At 42.1% G+C, this 21,598-nt stretch overlaps 1 protein-coding gene across 2 annotated transcripts; it reads right to left on the bottom strand.

Moving 5' to 3' along the window:
* Window positions 1–578: 578 nt before the first annotated feature.
* mtpn (myotrophin) lies at window positions 579–21,370 on the bottom strand. Of its 2 annotated transcripts, XM_034075111.2 has the most exons (5): window positions 20,996–21,370; window positions 19,399–19,512; window positions 18,289–18,372; window positions 1,792–1,908; window positions 579–1,533 (listed from the first exon to the last, which is right to left on the bottom strand). In XM_034075111.2, the coding sequence occupies exons 1-4, from the start codon at window positions 21,065–21,067 to the stop codon at window positions 1,822–1,824; spliced, it is 357 nt and encodes a 118-aa protein (XP_033931002.1). In that variant the 5' UTR covers window positions 21,068–21,370; the 3' UTR covers window positions 579–1,533; window positions 1,792–1,821. The 2 variants fall into 2 exon arrangements, with proteins under 2 accessions (XP_033931002.1, XP_033931001.1); XM_034075110.2 differs by having other exon boundaries at window positions 579–1,908.
* Window positions 21,371–21,598: the final 228 nt, after the last annotated feature.

A 21,598-nucleotide genomic window follows, 5' to 3' on the forward strand; every position in this document is an offset into this window, starting at 1 on the left:
AACATTACCTTTATGACAATGCAATCCCTCATAATCATTCCATATGCTATCATAAGCCATGAGTTGTATTTGTGATGCAGTGGTCACACAAATGGAAATGATTAAAGTAACTATGACGACACTTGGTGTGATTGCTATCATTGTGTATGGATAGAGGTGTATTTGCTGTATTAGAAGTGACTTTCCGATTATATGTGGAGCTTATTTGAATCCAGACACTCAGACTAATCTAATGGGAGTCTGAGTCAGTCTGTGATTCCTAATGGAAGAGCTCGAGGCGGTAGATTGGTATGACAACAAAGATTACAGTCTGCACTTTTTTTATGTTTGGGAGGGGGTCGCTTGAGTTCACAAATAATGATGAGATGGCCACAGGCAAGAGGATACCAAGGGGAATATTTGTCAAACAGCATGATGTAACCAATGCTAGAAAGCTACCTGTTATTCATCAGATTCCAGAAGAGGAAACTAGTTGGCTGATTGGTGGATACATTTAAATAAAACACGAATTGTGAGTAAGTTCAGGCTTTTTAGAAACAGATAACCGCAGAGGTTTCAAACAAAGCAGAGTGAAAAAACACTTTTTTATAGATATTTTTATTTCTGTTTTTACAGACTTTTTGTCACAACAAAGTCAGCAAGAGCATCTTTTCCGTCCATTACATTGTAGTAATTCATTTGAAAGCAACCAAGAGAGGACCAGCAACCATTTCATAGCGTAAAAGCAGAGGCCATTTAGACATGCAGCAAAACAGGCAGGGCTTCTAATCAAATCCAAAGGCAAGGGGAATGCTAACAGCCCCCACCCCATTTCGTTTCAACTTTACCCCCCCCCCCATTTACCGAGCCCCCAGAGCCCATCAATTACAAAAAACACAGAAGCTGCAACAAAAAATGATTTTTCGCTCTGAAATCTCACTCTAGGGATGACAAAATGAACAAATCTCTAGAATTGCTTATTCCATTATGTGCTGTTAACATTGCTTCAAAAAGGGATTCAGTAACAGATTTTAAAATTGCAACATTCAAGTTTCTCTAGTTAACCAGCATGGTGATTGGTCAAAGATCACAGAATATGCATTAAATTAGTCAACAAACGATGTTTGATATGTAAGTGATATGCAGAGTAGAAAAGGAGAATTTGACCTCTGGACCTCTCTCAAACCAACATTTCCAAAATTTCGAGATTGGTGGGACAGTCTATTTAAAAAAAGAAATCAAGGTATAGGCCACACATAACGAAAGGTTAATACAATGAAACTTTACAACCTTTCTTTCAATCTATCTAGTATAGTACAGTGCAATTACTGTTTATTTCATGAGTTTAAGCACTGGCCATACAATACTCATATTAAAGTTGTAGAAAATGTCAACACACTTTTGATCTATTACTATTTGATTTGCAAAAGAGAACTGCAAATGAGAGATGTGGATTTAAGTACTAAGCTTTGCGTTTACATTACGGAGTGTGATTTATCGTCTGAGCAGTGTTCTAGGATCCAGGTGCGAGAGCGCTCCCCCAGTGTTTGGTCCCTAAGGGAGACATAATTGACAAGACCTTCTGTTATAAATGGCTACAAACAGAGGCCAAAACAAGAGAACATCCTATCCCAAAAACGTAGGGAAAAATGAAAAAAATAAACAAGTTAAAGGAATATCACCAGACAGACAAAATGACCCTCCAGCAAACAGACAAAAGCAGTGTTTAGACAGAGGTTGACCGGGGCAAAAGGGGGGAGTCCATCTTCTGTCAGGGGACCACTGCATCCATCTGTCTGTCCGTTCACCCACCTGTCCAGCCTCCTCACACACTTTAGGGTCTCACTTCAGCAGAGCCTTTATGGCTTCGTCCTCGGCAGCTTCAAAGGCACTGATACCGTCCGGTCCTTTCCGGTCTTTGTCAGCTCCCTGTGGAGGAGAGGGGACATGAATATTAAATATGCTTAGCAGGCACATCAAGTCTTCCCTACAGTAGGATGTCAACTCCACTTCATTGAGTCAGGGGTAAAGATGAGGTACAGAGACCTCAATCTATAGCATAATACAAAATAAAGCATCCTATGACCATTTGAATCTAAAAAAGTGCCAGGTACTAGACTTGGAAATAAGTGTTATATAATAATTGACTCATACTCCCTCTATTTAATATCTTGTTCTGTTCAAAACAGTCAGAATGTTTGAACTTCATTTAATGTTTTTTGGCCGATCCAAGAAATGTCAATCGCCGAGCCTCAGAACTCTATCAGCAACCACCGTCTGGGCTGTATGAATGAATTCTCTTGACAAGTTGTAGCAGTCACAAAGTCAATATCGCTTTTAGTTTTCGGGTATGATTCCCAAAGAGCAGAGATGTTTATGGGGCCAAGATCTGTATAGAGCTGAAGCCCTTTGAAAAGAAAACTGAACAATGTCTTGCATCAATGCCTTCAACGAACATGTTATCCAATAAGTCTGAAACAAATCATCCTGTGCATATCGTGTATCTAAGGAATGTCTTGCCAAAGCCCAGGTGCACTCTTTAAACAGCCACCCATATGTTACCAAACATAAACGGCAAAAATATTTTCCTCTAACTCAGTAGGGCTGAACGATTAATCGATTTGAAATCGAAATTTGAAATGATGCGATTATCAAATCGCAAAGCCTGCGATTTTTTATAACATTTTTTTTGTTTTTACATTTTTGTTTGTTTTGTTCTTCTTGTGTGTCAGTCATCCACACCAATCAGAAGTGCTGTGCTCCATTATGTACCGGCCATTGTTAACCAATCAGTGGCCCATGATAGAAAGATTGGGAGTGATCTTGGATGACAATTTGACTTTTGAAAGCCATAATTATAAGAAGCATGACTAGAAAGCTGAAATATAACATTTTCAAATGTAAACATATTAGGAACTCATTAACCATAGAAGCATCGAAAACCTTTTTGCATGCCATGATACTATCACATTTTCACTACTGTATAACCTGCTGGTCCCAAGCAACTAAGACTGCTATGAGACCATCTGAGGTTCTTTATAAACAAGCCTTAAAAGTTATGGATAGAAAGTCATTAAAAGACCATCATTGCAATATACTGTCCAAATACAAACTGTTCAGTTTTGATAGTCTTGTTCTACTTTCCCGAATTCAATTGGTATTCAGAATCATTCACAATTCTACAACAACACCATTGAGGGGCTTTTTTCAGCTTCGCCGTGAGCAATTGCAGAAACTCCAGATCTGCATTAAATGCAGATCTACTGAGGCAGATCTACCAAAGGCACACTGCCTTTGGACGATCAGCATTTTCGTTTACAGCCATCAAGCACTGGAATACTCTTCCAGTTGAACTTAAAACCTGTACTGATATTATCTTGTTTTCTTATGGTGCAAAAAAAAGATATTAAGCAACATGTCATGTCAACATTAATTACACTGTAATCTGAGTTTTTTTTTTTTATTTGAACTGTATTGTCATACTATATCTTAGATATTTTATTTAAAGATGGGGTAGGTAAGTTTGAGAAACCAGCTCGAGTGCGCTAGAATTTGAAAATACACAACCGAAAAAAATCTGCCACTTCCTTACAGAGCCCCTCCTCCAACACACATGACATGACCAATGAGGGCACGAGATAAGTTTGTGCACAGATGGAAGGCTGACAGGCAGGTAGGCCATAACGTTATTTTAGCCGGGCCGGCTAAAATGATTGGTCGTGCTTTTTTTGCAGTCCGCACCAAAACATAGGAAGCGTAGTATTTACGTGTCACAAGAACGCGGATATCTTCAAAATCTTCAGCGAAAGAGTCTTTCAAGACATCCGCGGTTGTTTAGTTAAAGATTAAAGCAGAATTAAGTGTTGAACAGTGTCGTGTAAAGTAAAAATTCTCCGTCAGTTACATAAAATTAAGAACACCTGTCGTCGGTGAAACGCCCCTCCTTACTGCAGAACGTCTCTCATTATGTTATAATGTTTTTTTAATGGATGTTGTCTGATTATATAATCATATGCGCGGGCCGCTAGTGTCTGTTGATCTCCAGATTAACAGCAGCATGAGAATAACCTGCCGAAAGTGCCGATGCTCCATGGCGGAGGCTACGGTAGAAATTGCCGGGATTTGCGTTTTTACCCCCTTAATGTCTGACCAATGGTTGAACAGCATTTCCGTGCACATGACTTGTGTTTAAAGTTTATAGTCCGTTTGAGTTTTGCCCGTGTGAACGCAAACCGAACCTTCTGAAAAATGAAACAATGTAACAAACTGTGGTTTGGTGCGCACCTGAGAGGGGACTATTAGGTAGACTAATCAGGCTTTATAATTATTTGAGTGACCGAGATCATGGAAGTGTATTTCAAGTGTACTATGTATTAATTTATTGAGCTGTACTTAAAGGTGGGGTAGGTAAGTTTGAGAAACCGGCTCGAGATACACTTTTTATTATATTCCATGGAATGCTCTTAACATTCCGATAGCAATGAATATCTGAAGTGCTTTGACAAAAAATCCATACAAAAAATGTCATCTGTGGAAGCCGTAGTACTGTAAAAAGTACAACCAATTGGATTGCCGCCCTGTCTGTCAGCCTTCCATCTCGTGCACGCACAAATGTATCTCGTGCCCTCATTGGGCGTGCGTTGCGCGTTCATGTGTGTTGGAGGAGGTGCTCTGTAAGGAAATCTGAAGGAAGGGGCGGATTCTTTTCGGCTGTGTACTTTCAAATTTGAGTGCACTCGAGCCGGTTTCTGAAACTTGCCTACCCCACCTTTAAATCAGGTTTTAAAATTATTGGACTGATAGAGATCATGCAATGTTATTATTTGTTTATTGATTGTTATGAACCTGTCTGAGGACCACAGATGGAAATTAGCCATTAGCTATAATCTGGCATATTGCATCTCTTCTCTTTGCTGAGATTAATGTTTTTGTATGCATGGTCCTTCTATAAATACATACAAATATGACAGATTGATCCAATCACCTGCCAAGTATTTTTGAAATACTTTTCCAAATGGCTTCCAATGGAGCTTTCTTAGATGGTTTGGTGAAACAAACCATCTGAGTCAGGTTAGTAATGCGCCATCACATGTTTTACATCTATTACAGGGTGAATCATAAACTGAAGCTTGACTTTAAAGCAACCCAACGGAAGTTTCATGTACGTTTAGTTCTTTCACTCGTAGCTCGGGCTGCGGGGGTGCTAGAGACGGGAGCACGTTGATGCGACCTTCCTAGCTGTTAATATGGCCGCATTTTACAATAAACTTCCGTTGGGTCGCTTAAAAACAAATATCGCAAATCGAATCGCAATATTTGTCAGAAAAATTGCAATTCGATTTTTTTTTTTTTTTTTAAATCGTGCAGCCCTATAACTCAGTCATTTAGCACTTGACTTGCTTTCCAGTCTTTATCCAGACAACACATGCATAACAAAGCTGATATGAGTGGATGCAATCATTCAGATGACTAAGGAAAATATAAAAAAACGAATGTAGACAACGAGAGAGAAATTGAGTTAGTGAGAAAAGATTAAAATGGGCAACAGAGGAGAGACGTCCTTTTGTTTGTCCTGCCAACTTCAGCCTCTTAGCAAAGGGCTTACAGAGCCAAGGCAGAGTGAGTCTATTGTTGCGTGGAGAAGCAGGGCATCAAAAACAATGCGACCCAGTTCAAGTGCCGGCCGTGTGGGGATGATTGTCTGGGTGCAAATTCCGTAACACAGGAGCAACAGAGCGCATCTCGAGCCAGAAAGATTTACAAGGGCTGCACGGGTGACCTGTCAGATCTAAAAGCGTAATTGGTAAGAATGAGAAGAAACAGACGATTTCGTCAATTCACAACATGTTTTGCATTTTTAGGCTGTGGGCACCTGTCAATACATCAGCCATGTTAACGCCCTGTTATGTAACATTTGAGCTCTGGCGAACTGGTGACCCAGTTTGGACCTGGCATTTATCGCTTTTTATGCAAATAAAAACATAGACTACATTATTTCAGTTTCAATACACAACCTTCTTTTTGAAGATTAGCTCAATGTTGCCAACTCTACTCCAAAGAAAGTAGGTATCAGTCCTAGCTCCAAAAGTAGCAAGAAATTAGCAGAATTGGCACGTGACAAGGCTTACAGAGTTTTTACTTCTTATGTTTTTTTATCCACGTATGAAACTATAGGTTACTTACGTAACCCCAGTCCTCAGAGTAACATGAAGTGAGATGTCTCACTATGGGATGCGCCTCATCGCGGAGCAAACAGAAGCATCAATCTCATTACGCCAATCCTGATTGGCTGGTGATCTTGACGTCAGGGGAAATCACCCCCTATAAGTAGCTTGCGCCACAACGCATGCGTCATTCAAAATAAGCACCTCTTTTCGCTTCACCATAGCAAGGAGGGCCGTCTGGTGAGACATCTCACTTCATGTTACTCTGAGGACTGGGGTTACATAAGTAACGTATAGTATAGTAAACCAGCGGCGGCGGAAATGCCTTAATGTCAATTGGGGTACACGAAGCTTCAGAGAGAGTCAACCCATATTCTGGAGAGAGAGGTTCTCTCTCTCCTAGAAAGAAGGGTTTTATCTATAATGCCCGCCGAAAATAATCAGATTACGCAGACAAGACACAGGTACCGGGAGTGATGCACCTCGGGACAGAACTAATGTCCAGAGGTGCACCACTCTATGCAGACTGGACTCCACATCCAAGGATCGTGAGTCCGCTGTGGGTGCGTTACGGCGGAGCCGCGTTAAATCTGTCCGCATAAAGAAAAAATGCTCAATGACAGCTGTTCTCTTTAATGCACGATTTAAACGCACTGTTAGGCGGGGACGCACTCGTACACGATTGACCTCCGGGTCCTCTGTACGCATTCCCACCCCTGACTCTGTTACCCCCAACTCTGGCCAGAGTGAAAGAGCAACGCCACACACTTATCCTGATGGTTCCGCCCTAGCCCGCAACGTACGGGCTGGCGGAGATATATCAGCTGTTGTGCGGGCAACCATGGCAGCCCCCACCACGCAGGGACACTAGGCACTATGGGCCTGACCCGTGAGTGGTACAATCTGAATACAGTGGGACTCCCTCAGAAGGTGATGAACACTATTCAGAGTGCGAGAGCTTCCTCCACCAGGTCTCTTTACGACTGTAAGTGGAGGGTGTTTGAGGAGTGGTGCCTTCAAGAAGGGCACATCTCTTTTCAATGTCCTGTCGGGGTGATTTTATCATTTCTACAGGACTTGATCGAAAGACAGAGCTTTACCACGATCAAGGTGTACCTGGCTGCTATTGCTGCATGCCACGTAGACTTTGAGGGTAAGACGGCTAGCCAACATCCTTTGGTTTGCCGTTTTATGAAGGGAGCGCGCAGGCTCCTCCCTGTCTCCAGGTCGCTGGTGCCCTTATGGGACCTGGCAGTGTTTTAAATGGGCTCAGAATGACCCCATTTGAACCCCTGGAAGGAGCTGACATGAAACATCTGTCACTCAAGTGCTGTTACTGGCCCTGGCATCCGCCAAGCGGGTCAGCGATATCCATGCACTCAAGCTACTTATAGGGGGTGATTTCCCCTGACGCTGATGTCAAGATCACCAGCCAATCAGGATTGGCGTAATGAGATTGATGCTTCCGTTTGCTCCGCGATGAGGCGCATCCCATAGTGAGACATCGAACGGAGTGTTATGAATGACAACATTAACTTTAAACTGGTGATAACATTTTACAAGTAATCGTTTACCCTTTCCAATATATTTTGTACAGGTAACCAATTATTGTGTTTTCTACTCGAGAGACTTGAGGGGTTAAAGGGGAGGATGGAAAAACAGGAGGAAGCCTGTCCCGCCCCCCTCCCTTATTTATCCAGCATCGGGGATGTCATTAGTGGCGGGTTCACACACACACACACACACACACACACACACACACACACACACACACACACACACACACACACACACACACACACACACACACACACACACACACACACACACACACACACACACACACACACACACACACACACACACACACACACACACACACACACACACACACACACACACACACACACACACACACACACACACACACACACACACACACACACACACACACACACACACACACACACACACACACACACACACACACACACACACACACACACACACACACACACACACACACACACACACACACACACACACACACACACACACACACACACACACACACACACACACACACACACACACACACACACACACACACACACACACACACTACAGGGCTCATTTAGATAGCAGGAAACAGAATTACACCTTAAGGTACACAAACAATTAGGGATGCACGATATTGTTTTTTTTAAACCGATACCGATACCTTCCTGCTTCTCAAGACCGATACTAATATAATAAATATATTAAATTAAATGTACCTGTAGTTTTTCCACACCTGGTGGTAAAAAAAAAGACTAGTAGTGAGCAAATGACATGAGCATTACTACTATGAACAAAACTAACCCTGGGGTCGTCTCTGGCAAACTTCTTGCCTTTTTCAAAAGCCTCGTCGATAGGTAAAAGCCCCGGTGCCTTTGCAGCTGGCTTTGGATTCGCCGCTAGTTTAGCAGCATAGGCGTCTTCGTACGCTTTTAACACACCATCGTAGCGATGGCGATGTTTCAGGTGACTAATCAGGTTGGAAGTATTATAGCTCGTTGCCTTTTTCCCTCCTCGTGGAACTTCTGCATTGCATTTGTTAATACAAATAGCAAGAGAACTATCTAACTCTGAAACTTTGAAATAGTCCCATACTACAGACAACATGTTTGTTTACTGTCCTGGCTTCACGGCCGCACACCATTTACGTCACAGCCAGGCATGAGTTAGGGAGCGCTGGATTTGTGAAAAACTCCCCTCTTCCTAAACCACTAATACCACAGTCCTGGCAAAACGGGAGGAGCCGAGTGAAAAACAAGCGCCCCTCATCCCAATCCACCCACACCGCAGTATCTTTTTACCCAAAATATATATTGTATATTATCGGGGCGATTAATACTTTTATCGGGATGACGTCATAATTCCTAATATCGGACCGATAATTATTGTGCACCACTAATACTAAGCATTCCCTCCTGCTCACCACACTCAAATTGATTTGATCAGTATCCTAAAAGGGTCTGCCATAGATTGGTAATCACTGTTTGTGTTTATGGTCGTTATATTAATATCTGGGCCCCATACTCCTGCTTCATATGATGAACCATGCCATCCAAAATGGATATTGAGCATCTTGCCATACTTGTTGTGACAGCACTTCAATTAATGAGCTTTCCCCCACTTGAATAATGACCCCCCCTCATGGTCACCACACTGTCCAAACATTATCCAGTCCGAGTCTAGCTAGTGGCCAAGGGAGTCACAACTTAATGAATGAGAATAGACTCCCAGGATGTCTCCAGAGTCTCACCGAGAGACATCATCTTCCTGAAATATGGAGGCATACAAAGCAGCACTGGGTCGGTAATGTAATGTCAGTTATGTAATGCCACGGACCTGCCAAAGGGTCCATTAAGTTTATATTGAGCAGCTGAATGGACGTGAAAGGTCTCCCATGCACAACTCTTCAAATATTGGGCCAGAGCATTGCTCAAAACTTAGTTGAAATGCAGTGCTCCTATCAGACTATTGACCCGCTGGCAGCAGTAACACATTACTGAGCTGTAAGAGGGCAAACGCCCAGCAAAAAAAAGATGGAAGATCAATATATGTATTGGAGCAAACCATGTCAGCTGGGCTCAGGTTGAAATAAATATATGTGGAATAGATTAACGAGCTACAACAAACCGTAGTCATAATTGGATACCAATAACCATTAATGATAGATATTTAATGTTTTATTGTTTTTAAGATAATTATTTATCAAATTAAGAATCAGTGACTCCGGCAGTGGCTCAGTCAGTAGGGGCTTGGATTGTGAGCCGAAGGGTAACCGGTTCAAGTCCTCGACCAGACCTAAATATGGAGTGTGGACTGCTACTTGGAGAGGTCCCAGTTCACCTCCTGCCCTGCTGTGGTGACCTTGAGCAAGGCACCGGACATTAGGGCTGTACCCGAATATTTGTTCGAGTACTAGTCGGGTTTCAATTTCGTTATTCGGATATTTGTTGTTTTATTTATTGAAATCTCCAATATCAACGTAAGAGCTTGTGCCTCTTCGGGGGTTCTAACACTTAACCATAAACGTTATTGTTTACTTTCTCCGTCTTTATATGTAGATATGACTTTTTCTCCATTAATCTCCGTCACGTTGTTTCCATAGCAACAACAACTTTCTGTCAACTGCGCTAACTCTTCTTCAAAATAAAAGCATGTCTATACAAAATAGAAAGCCAAATTACACTTAAGACAAATAAAACTGCAACGAAAGTAACAGAATGCAATATCCTTTTCAATTTCAAAGAACACAAATTTGAGTTATATACATTAACAAATAACTATAAAACAACAATAATGAAGAATAACAAAAAGAATGCCGTGAATAAACCGAAATACACGTGTCTACCAAATATCCGGAGCCCGAAAAATGGTATTCGGGACAGCCCTACCGGACATCCCCCTTCCCCCCCTCACTCCCATTGCTCCCCGGGCGCTGTACAATAGCTGCCCACTGCTCCTAGTACTAGACTCCTGGTACTAGGATGGGTTAAATGCAGAGGACACATTTCACTGTGTGTGCTGTGTGCTCTGCATGTGTAACCATTAAAGAGGGTTTCATCCCTCCCAATTATATTCTTCAATTCTTCTATCAGTGATGCAACAATTTTTTGACAAAATTAGTTACTCAATGATTTAAATGTCATGAAAAAAACAACATTACCATTTCCCGGAACCCAAGGTGACTTTATCGAATGGCTTGTTTTGTCTGACGAATCAAAATAAAATAAAAGGTCAACTCAATAAAACTGGCAACGGCCATTAGGATATGATCTTAACTAGCCTGTGTTGCATTAAATAATCACTTCTAAACTACTGTGAACGATTAATGGCCAATCCCTTCTTTTTATTGAGGACACATGATAATAAGGGAGGAACCAAGCAAAAGGGTCATGGCTAAGAGCCAATGCCACAATAACAAATAACTTTTCTAGTGAATGGTCATGCACTAGGGATGTGCATCTCCATCACTGAGGCCGATGCGATGCGCATCTCGATATGTTGCCAACGATACATTAGCGATACATTTGAAACACCAGGCAATGCGATGCGATACACCCCTGTTGCGATACGATTTGATTCAACATTATGCGATTCGGGGCGATACGATGCGATTCAACACGATGCAAAATAATGATACTTCAATATGGTACGACAGAGGATTTTTGGTTTATTCCTTATATGCAGCAAATCATAAATTAACAAAAAAGTGCTTTACATATTTGGTTCTCTCTACTAGTACTGCGCATCCCATCATGCCATTTATTTTGTACCTTAAAAAACTCTCCAGAGTACAGTACAATTGTATAACACCTCACGGTTAAACAATTTAAGGATGCATTGCCCATGATTAACAATGTGTAAATAACTACCATCGTGCAATGTCCATACAACTGCCAGCCTGATGTGCTTAACACTCATTCATAGGCTAACCCACCAGTGAGCAGAAAGCAGTGGTGTGGTTTCTATATGAACAATAACAAATAACCTTTCGCAAACAGGTATTTCATAACTGCTTACAATTGTAAGGAAGCAATTTAGTATTGGCAGTCACAGGCTGTTGTAAACTAAACACCACTCTCTCCGAGTGATTTCACTCATGTCTAACTTTCAGGTTTCTCTTTTCAGCCGTAGACCCCATGTCGCCTCTTTATGTGCGTCGCTAAGTTCCTCGTACTACTTGTGGGCCATCTAAGCTTACAGATGGCCCTGAGCCCAATAGAGATTGCCCTGAAAAATGCGGGCGGACGAAATGACGCACGAAGGGTTTTGGGGGGTCTCCCCGTAGAACATTTAGATTTTTGCAGGACTTACGCTGTCTAGTGCATTCTCTAGACTGAATTATAAGATGAACCACCACAATATTATAATGTACAATTTCAATTTTATTCTTCATTTCACTTGTTTGTTTGTTCTTGTTTGTGTTTGCTCGCTTGCATGCCCTGCATAGCTATAAGAAATACTTTGTTGTTGGTCAAGACACTTTCCATCTGATGAAGGCAAATGCCTTCCCAGATGTAAAAAAGTAGAAAACATTCTATTCAGTTATAACTGCCAAAACAAACGTTATTTACACTATTATGGCCCCTGTTAAAAATGTTTGTAATGTTATCTAGTGTAAGTTGGTCGAACGAATGCCTCCTCATCCGGAAGCTGACCGAGCAGACTCGAGCAGCAGTGGAGAGGAGCCGAGCGCATCCGCGAAGCACACAAAATGGTGACGTCAGAGTTCCCGTTAGCCGGCAAATCTAAATCTCTTCGGTCAAAATAATTTCCCTTTAGCGCAATACCGCTTCAGTTGCGCCACTTATGTGACAGACAAGAAGAGTATGTGACAGACAAGAATAGTCAATTCTAATGTCTAACACTTAATGTGGAGAAAGAGATGTCCTGTATGGGTTGATTGTGCGTTGATCTGTTGGTAATGCCTCAGGGTTCCGGTGGGCATGTAAACAAATGCATAATGCTGCGCTATACTTTGTGGCTTCACCCAGTTACATAGCGACACTTATTGTTTAGGTGTCTTTTAATAAGCAGGTAGTCAGTTAGCTAAATAGCTGGATCAGATCGATATGGACATAAAAGCGAGTGAAGTCTAAATCTGACGGGAGAGAGAGATCAGCTGCTGCTGACAAGTCGAGACTCGACACGCAGCTCTGCATAATCACATGCAGCGGTGAACGGACAAAACACACACTTCAGGTTAGAATATCACACGTAGCTATTTTAATTACCTCTCAAACTACCTAAACTAGTTATAGATATGTTTAGTTTTACTGTCGGGTCACTCATTACTGGATCCGCGAGCTGCATGATACTGGCATAATAGATTGCCCGATCGGGCAACCAGCAGGTGAGGCTTCATTGCTCGAGCTAAATACTAGATGGCCCCGGGCCATCGGGCAGTCGTTAATGTCGAGCCCTGTGTGTACTTTAAATCGGCACGCACCGTTTACAATTTGCGAGCGATTTTTGAAGTTGACCGTCTTTCTTGAAAAATCTGAAGTGTTGCCAAACATTTCATTTGTAGGTATTTTTCGGTGCGCTGTGTTTCTCTTTCTCCTCGACTTCCATGTGTGTTGATAACTGAGACTCTCGGCCTCCGTAGTGCGAAGCAAAGATCAAAGATCGTCTCTGCGGAGTGCTGACAGGATGAGGGGATATTATATGAATGAATCGTTTTTTTACCAATGCAAAGACGCTACAATCGATGCATCGCGAGTTCAACCCAAACTGTAGCCGATGTGCACTCTTTCAACCGGTGCACTCGCATCTTGAACGTTTATGCCGGTGAATTTTAACATCCCCATCATGTACACAGTTTCTCATAGAAGAAAAAAGGCTGCGTCTGTATTCATGTGTGCATGCCCTTCCATTGTTGAAAATAAACTGGCCAGCCTCTGCGGGCTGTAGTCAGGGTCGTGCAGCCTGGTCACTTATTGGGGTTAAAATGGCATTTTATTATTCATTGCCAACAACAGCACAGCACGCAGTAAGGGATGGCAGCTACCATGATGCACCAGGGAACCAAGCCATTTTGTCAGCAAACTCAAGACTGTCTGACAGCTGAATAGTGACAACTCAGTGTTCTCTTTATCCACTGTATTGTGGAGGCTGTGGGGCTACTGTGTTTCCAGACAGAGTGGGTATACAGCAGCATGGTCAATGGGGCGGCTGTGGGACAATCTATTCATCTCATGTTAAGACACATGGTGGGTTTTCAGAGCCACCAGGAGTAGATGTATTGAGATCTGGTCCCTGTGGTGACTGATGACCTTTGGCTGCATCTGGATGTTAATCCCCATTTGCGCTTAGTGGGGATGAGTACGAAGCCATGAGGCACGAGCCAGTGGCTGCACTTTTATCTCTGCATCCCCCGTAATCCCTGTTCAGGTGAGCTGCCTTTTTAGTCTCATATGATACCACAGACAAAGGCTCTTTTTTATTTTTATAAATAAGGTCCACCTAAAGGGCTTTCATTTTGATTTAGAGGTTGTAATTACATAGCTGCTCATTTCAGATGTAGAAAGCTTCAGGCTTTCATAAGGATGTACCAAGGATGTGGATATTTGACTGGTAGCTGGGGAAATTATGGAAAATGACTCCCGTCAAGGAAACCTTCATGTGAAAGGCACAGGTATGCTGGCCTTTATTCCAAATCATATAAGTGTGATGTGGAGTGACACGTGACAATGTGATATTAAAATCACCTACGGACATACATTGTTAGGGATGGGTATCGTTCAGGTTTTAACGGTACTACTACTTTTATCGATACCGCTTATCGGTCCGGTCCTTTAACGGTACTCTTATCGCTTCTTTTGGAGAAAAAAACAAGGTAAACTAACTAAACAAATTGTGAACAAAACTAACATTGCTTTTTATTTAAATAAAATAAATAATATTTCACATCAATGACAGAATAGCTGAAACTTTAACAAAATAAATAACTCAGTTACCTCTAATCATTAACCCATGTTTGCATAATTGAGTTAACTCCGTGTGTTGCTGATAGCATAAATAATACCTGACGTGGAAAAGTTACTCGTGGATGGAGCTACAGAGCTACTAGAAAGACAGTCGAACCCGGTGCATTCCTCCGTCTGAATGTGGTGCACTTTTGCTAAATGTTTAGACACATTGCTCGTGTTACCGCCCTTACATGCTAAACTCTTATTGCACTTTTGGTAACGAGCATTGTCCACATCGAGACGGGTAAAGTTGAACCACACCTTGGAGCGCATTCTCTCCGCCATCTCCTCCGTGTGTGTGTGTGTGTGTGTGTGTGTGTGTTGCTGCATGTAGCAGCTGCGTGTGTGTAAACTGCCCCGCCCCCTCCCAAGCAGTTGGGGGAGAGAGAGAGATCTCTCGACTGGATTGGAAAGATCGAAAATACTAAAAATAATCCTAGACGCATTTTGCAGTCTTAGAAACGGAGTTGGCGACACGAAAACTGCAATATAATGTTTGTGTAGCAATAATACATACAACATATATTTTTTACATGTCTCCAGTACCCATAAAAAGACTAGTAAGTAAAGTACTTAACGGTACCACGGTCTTTAATAATTCAGCCACGGGGCCCGTTTAATACCGGGGCTCAGAGTCGGTACCCATCCCTATACATTGCATCATCGAGCAGAATCTGAACTACATACATCAGGGCTATTCAATTGGCGGCCCTTGGGCCAAATCTGGCCCCCGGGTGATATTTACTGGCCCCTTGAGTATAATGTTAAAAGGTTTTTTTTAAAAATTCATTTAGCTTTTTTTTTTTTTGGGCCAGAGTGCCTTTATTCCTGAGAGGGTGTTACATTGAGAGCTAGAGGGGAAGACATTGCCTGAAAACTTTGGCGGGCTCGGGTTTCGAACCCACCTACCAGCAACTCCTGTCATTTATTGCGTCTCTGCGCGCGTCCTCGCAGCTCGCGCTGCCCTTCACTACAAGCTCGCACACCTTTGACGGTTTTGCGCCAATGGTACGATTAATCAAACCTGGTCAGCATAGTTGGATATCAAAATGTCTCTTTCTACGTTAAAAAAACGAAAGGTTGACACCGAAAACCGGCAATTCAACAGCGAGTGGAAAGAGAAGTACTTGTGTGTAAATGTCAGTGGGAGGCCCGTGTGTTTAATCTGCAATGAGTGTTTATCTGTGTGTAAAGAGTACAACTTGAGAAGGCATTTTAAGACAGCTCACGCCAACTTTGACGCCACTTTTCCAGCGGGCTCTGATGCTCGCCGCCAGAAGATTTTGGGGCTAACTTCGTGCTATGACCAAAGACGTAGCTCCCTGTTTCGGGCTTGCACTGACCAAGAAAGAGCTACCGCAGCGTGCCTACGAGTGGCCTGGATATTAGCCAAAAAGAAAAGGCCTTTTACGGACGCAGAGACAGTCAAATAGTGTATGCTTGCTAGGGTTGCCAGAAACTGACCATGATCAAAAACGATTATTCGGCAGCCCTGGCGAATGATAATCGATTATTCGACCCCCCCCCCTATGTTTGATTTAATTAAACAAAATATATGCACTCCACTATGCTGTTGTAGTCATTTCATCTCATTTCAAACCTTTATGTATGCAGGTGAATCCCATTGAGATCATGGATCTCTTTTTCAAGGGTGACCTGCTGTAGTATTTACTGTATCTGAAGCTCTTAATATGATTGCTCATATTTCAAGCCATTTTTTTCCCGGCTCCTTGCTTTGGATCATTTTCATCAACCGGCCCCCATTCCAAACTAATTGAATAGCCCTGACATACATCCTGCACTTCCTCATTCTTAGCAGACCTACCTCTAAGAAAAGGCCTCACCAAAATAGATGACCAAGATCATTTAACTGTCTTGTTGCCACAACAATAATACCAGTTAAATGTTATAGCCCACAATACAAAACACAGTTCTGTGTCGAGTAAAAGTCAGAACAACCTGCCCGTGCTAACTCGCATTACCCTGGCATCTTTTATAGAAAATGATTAACGTGGTAGTAAAATGCTTTTGTTCATCCTGTTGGCAGCTACTTTCGGTTTATCTTTGGGCCAACAGCACTGACAGCGGCAGCCAGCTGACAGCGGCAGCCAGCTGACAGCGGCAGCCAGCTGCTGGACGCTTGCTTGCAAGACTCCGCTGGCATGCTGATATGAGGGGGCCGTGGATGTGTTGATGAAAATGGGGAATTAATACAGCCTATGCCAACAAGAATAAGTAAGTAGTAACAAATGACATGTAATGTAGTAGAGTTTGAAAGTGTCTCTCTAAGCAAACAGTGTTACTCATATAGATTACGGTTTCCTCTTTTCAAACGTCAAAGTGCAGTTGAAAATGAGAACTGATTGAAAGTCTGTCTGAAGTTTGCATGTGTCATTGTTTTGAATGCAATAAATGACTTCCCTAATCGACACCGCATGTGAATGCCCCCTTCTTTCATACCATTACTCTTGAAGATGATTTCACCATGAAACAACTCCGTGGAGGAGCTTTCATTTACCCTGCTTCATTTAGCCTGGCTGGGAACAGACAGCTGCTCACATTCTCTCCTTGTCATAACACATATCTGTCCGGGGCAGACTTTGACTGTAAATGGGTGCGAGCCGTCTACATGACATCATGCAATCCTCTTAGTTGTAGGCTTCTCTCTCATAGTGGTGCTGAGCATGAGCCATTACCTTCGATACGAGCAATATACTAAAACTGACCAACATTTTAGAATAGTTTGAAATATTTAATATTTTTTTTAAAGCTCTCCTGTGTTTACTGCTAAAGCCTCATTATTTTGTGTTGAAATGATTTGCAGCATCAAGTTGACAGGTTTTGTGGGCAAAGCTGCAGCTATAAAAAGAATAATGATATTGAATCAGGATATTATTTTAAACAAAACGCAAATGTTAAATAACAGGAGTACCAAAGACGAAGAACTGAAGGAGGTCTTGAAAGAAAAGTAGCTATTGTGGCCCACATACGTGTGACATTCATTGTCCACAGGAGCATCAATCCCACTGCAGTCTGGCTCATTTCTGCTATGGTGAAACAGAATTTCACCAGCCTAGATGAGTAGACGTTCCGTCATTCATATGTATTTGAGTGCATGCACTTATAAGTCAAATATTAAGGGAAGGTGTTAAAGAGACTTTACCGCAGAGAGCTAAAGATAGGACTTTCAATCGGACTTTGATGGAGGTGCAGACATCGTTTGTATAGTTTCATAATGGAATGCTTGGTATTTGGTTGCATTTCTACAGCTTATGCCAGCTTTGCCTGGCTCATTGTCTCTCTGTTTACAGCTGTGACTCTGTAGGCACAATGTGACTATTTGTAGCATCTAAGATAGTTCCAGAGCTGAGATTTAGATGGAGCAACGGGCTGTGTACCTATGAACAAATCTGCCTAAAAACAGACAAAAAACAAGTGAACAGCAGCAATACTGTGTCATGCTCTATGAACATTCCAGCACAGCCTCCGCAGGGCTGTGTTAAAGAGCCTTTTGTCCAGTGAGTTACCTCATCAGCACTCATACAGCCTCTGATACATCAACAAGCACTGAGGGGTGAAGGACACCCAGGTACTTCTGTGTGCAGGTGAACAGTACCAACCTTTTCTAGCAGAACCTTGACACAGGAGGCGTGACCCTCGTAACAGGCGGAGATCAGTGGAGTGAGCCCGTGTTTGTCTGGAGCCTGTGGACGGAGCAGGTGGAAAAGGCTTAAATGGGAGACAGACATTTCTTTGGAGAAGGTAATGTATGAGCAGATCAAGAGCACAAACGCAATCCTCCTACACAAGCACTCTCTCTTTCACAAATGTAAAAGAAAATAACTCTTATGAAAAGGGCCTTACTTCTCACAGTCTCTTATTATTTTTCAGAAATTGAATGAGAGCACACTGCACTTTAATACTATTTTTATCTTCTATGTTTCAGAAGCTGCGCTGGTTTTCAAGAGAAATAGAGAAATGCAAAAACATTTTGTTCTAGGTAGGAAAGGCACATACTTTATGTTTTTACAAGATTAAACCCTTCTGTTTGTGAAGACCGCACCAGTGGATGCTATGATGTGGAGTTGTTGTATCCAATTTCACCTAGCTAATGTAGGTACTTTAAGCATCAAGAATTATCCTAACAACTCTACAGAACACTGCTTATCTTCAAATAACCGTCTAGGTCTAGAAAAAAACGTTCTCAAAAGTATTTAATCAAAGTTGGTTTCACACTCAAAACAAAGCTACCGGCCAAGGCTAAAAGTGTACAGTTCTGTAAGTATTTTTCACATGGAATTCTACTGAATACTGAACAGGCTGAGGAGACCTTGCAAATAACAAAAGAGCTCCATTGGAATAACGGATTTCAAAACTGTTGGAATGGTAAGTGCCTTTTTATAGATATGAAAAATCTACTACAACGCCAGAATAAACTACTTGACCTCAGGGGGCCTCTGGAGGTATATGTGAGGTGTGAGAGCCTCGACAGTTGTTGAATGAGAGAATGGACAATGACTGACATACATGATGAACTGGTTTCAACAGCCAGACTACTTTGAGCCTTTTACGTAACTGCTTGATTTGGTATGATCATTATCAGTATGTTTGAACTAGGCTATAAAAAGGGAAGCAGATAAGGGCACTGTTATTATTTGTGGTATTTGCAACTATGAACACACAAATTAATGCAAACTAATGCGATGGGAGCTGTTGTTTCGGGCTCTTACATTAACGTCGGCTCCCTTAGAAATTAGGTATGCCACAACATCCGTCTGACCAAAGTCTGCAGCATAGTGCAGAGGCCTCCTCCCACCATCCAGGGTCCGGTTCACATCTTCAGCCTGAAAAAGAGAAAGACAACAGATGAATAAGCTAACAAACATAAACTCAGAGCTGTAACAAGCTATGGTATGCATTAAAAGGGACATCAAATTACCCGGAAATGAAACCCTTCACTGTTGATATAAGCACAAACTGAAATTCATAAACAAACGATTACATGCACCGTCCTCCGCCCTTCATTTCCCAATGTGGTACCGTTATACGCCAGACTGCCAGCCTTACAGCCAAGAGGAAAACCATACACACTACCACCCTTCCTTGCTCACTCACCACACTAACCACGCTTATCAGTCATGGCTGTACTGTAGCAGTCAGTTCCGGCAGTTTCCGACTTAAAAAGGCATTTCCTATAGACAATCTGTCTCTGTTGACGCCTTTAAAAAGGCACCTAAAAACTATTTTTTGAAAGCAAGGGATGTCACAAAAAAGAATGCTTCTCTATCTAGTCCATACTCAAATTCTGAAATTTGAAAAGAAAAGTTGCAAATGTTAACACCACAGAAGAAAACAGATATTAGTATTTGTAATTGTATGTCATTAATTACAAACTCATATTAAGACAACATTCACAATTAACTTAATGTAGGACTGTTTATCAAAGCAAAAATGGTCTCCTCAAGCAGAGACAAGTACACACTAAGACAGATATCTTCATATCGGTTCTACAGAAGCAGGAGTTTCTGATATATAGGGAAATCAGTTTGGACACACAGGCACTTATTGGGGGAAATGATCTTCTAAACAGATTGTTCTAGGTAACATGGTGGACCCTCTACTCCTTTGCAACAGCGGATACCCCCGCCCACCAACGTTAGCTTGTCACTACTGATGCAAGGGCCCAGTAGTGGTAGTAGTAGTAGTTAGCTCGCTAGCAATAAGCTAATCTTATGCACATCCTAATCATATGTGAAGGGATCTATTTTACCGACAATAACAACAATGGCCCAATGACGCATGTATTGACATTGCAATATACATATCAGTAGCAGTTAATTGTCTTTCTTCAATATGTTCCACGTTATATTTGATGCTGCTGTTGGTTAACTGTTAGCACCAACAGGTTGCTTTCTGTAGGAAGTGAAAACACAACATTTTCTAGCCGATTTAGACATCACAGCACATTTACATACATCGTTAGTGACTACATGTATTTGGTTGGTGGTATGATCCATTCCCTATTCTCCAGGTAAAAATAGCCTGTGTGTCGCTAACAATGCTAACATGGCGTTCAGACTTGGAACGTTATGTTACGTCTATGTAAAAGTGTTACACCAGCCTTAAAATGTTTCGAAACGAATTCTAGCTCAGTATCAAGACCAAGCGCTTGTCTATGTTGGATTACCTAACTTAACATTACCCAACTATAGCTCACGTTAGCTAGCTAGCCAGTGGGCTAACTGACGTCCGTTACCTTTGCTAAGCAACCACTTGCCTGAAAAGTGTTGCTCACAATCCACTGAAAAACACTCAAAGCTGTCTTACCGTTACCAGTTTGGATTCCACTTCATCCATGTCCCCGGTCTTCAATGCCCACATCAAGTCTTTATCTGCCATCTTCCTGTGCTTCGGTGTTGTTCCTTCCCTGTTATGTTGCAGGGCAGTTGTCAAGTTATATGCCAGTGCGTTAAAAGTTAGCTAGCTAACGTTGTAGCTGGAAACTCTCCCTGTCGTCGCGGTGAGTACGGTCGTGGAACTCGACTGAATACAATGTCGTTTTAATACTTCAGTAAGTAATTTGTGTTGGATTTAGCGTGACCTGCCAAGGAATGGCAGGTAAAATAGTCTCAAAAGAAGTTCCGAAAGGCAAAGTGGCCGAGAGGGTTCCGCCTTTCTGCAACGAGAAGTGTTTCCGGTGCCGTAACCCGGAAGTGATGTGATCGATGTTGCATTTAGGTGAAATATCCAGTATGAACCATAATAGACTGGTTGGTATGAACATGCACATGCCTCAATATTTCATGTATTCATTGCGTACAATTAATGATAACCATTGTTTTCTAATGAGGAGATATTCTTCATGTAAGTGACTATATGATGACACCGTGCAAATACAAGTATTTTGACCCCAAAATGTACTTTAAATGT

The sequence above is a fragment of the Pseudochaenichthys georgianus genome, chromosome 23 (genome assembly GCF_902827115.2).
Source record: "Pseudochaenichthys georgianus chromosome 23, fPseGeo1.2, whole genome shotgun sequence".
Lineage (NCBI taxonomy): Eukaryota > Metazoa > Chordata > Actinopteri > Perciformes > Channichthyidae > Pseudochaenichthys > Pseudochaenichthys georgianus.

Coding starts and splice junctions, on each gene's coding strand:
- mtpn (XM_034075111.2), bottom strand. CDS start 21,067: ATGGCAGATAAAGACTTGATGTGGGCATTGAAGACCGGGGACATGGAT. Junction 19,513..20,995: donor TGGAATCCAAACTGGTAACG/GTAAGACAGCTT, acceptor TCTCTTTTTCAG/GCTGAAGATGTGAACCGGAC. Junction 18,373..19,398: donor CTAAGGGAGCCGACGTTAAT/GTAAGAGCCCGA, acceptor CTCCGTCCACAG/GCTCCAGACAAACACGGGCT.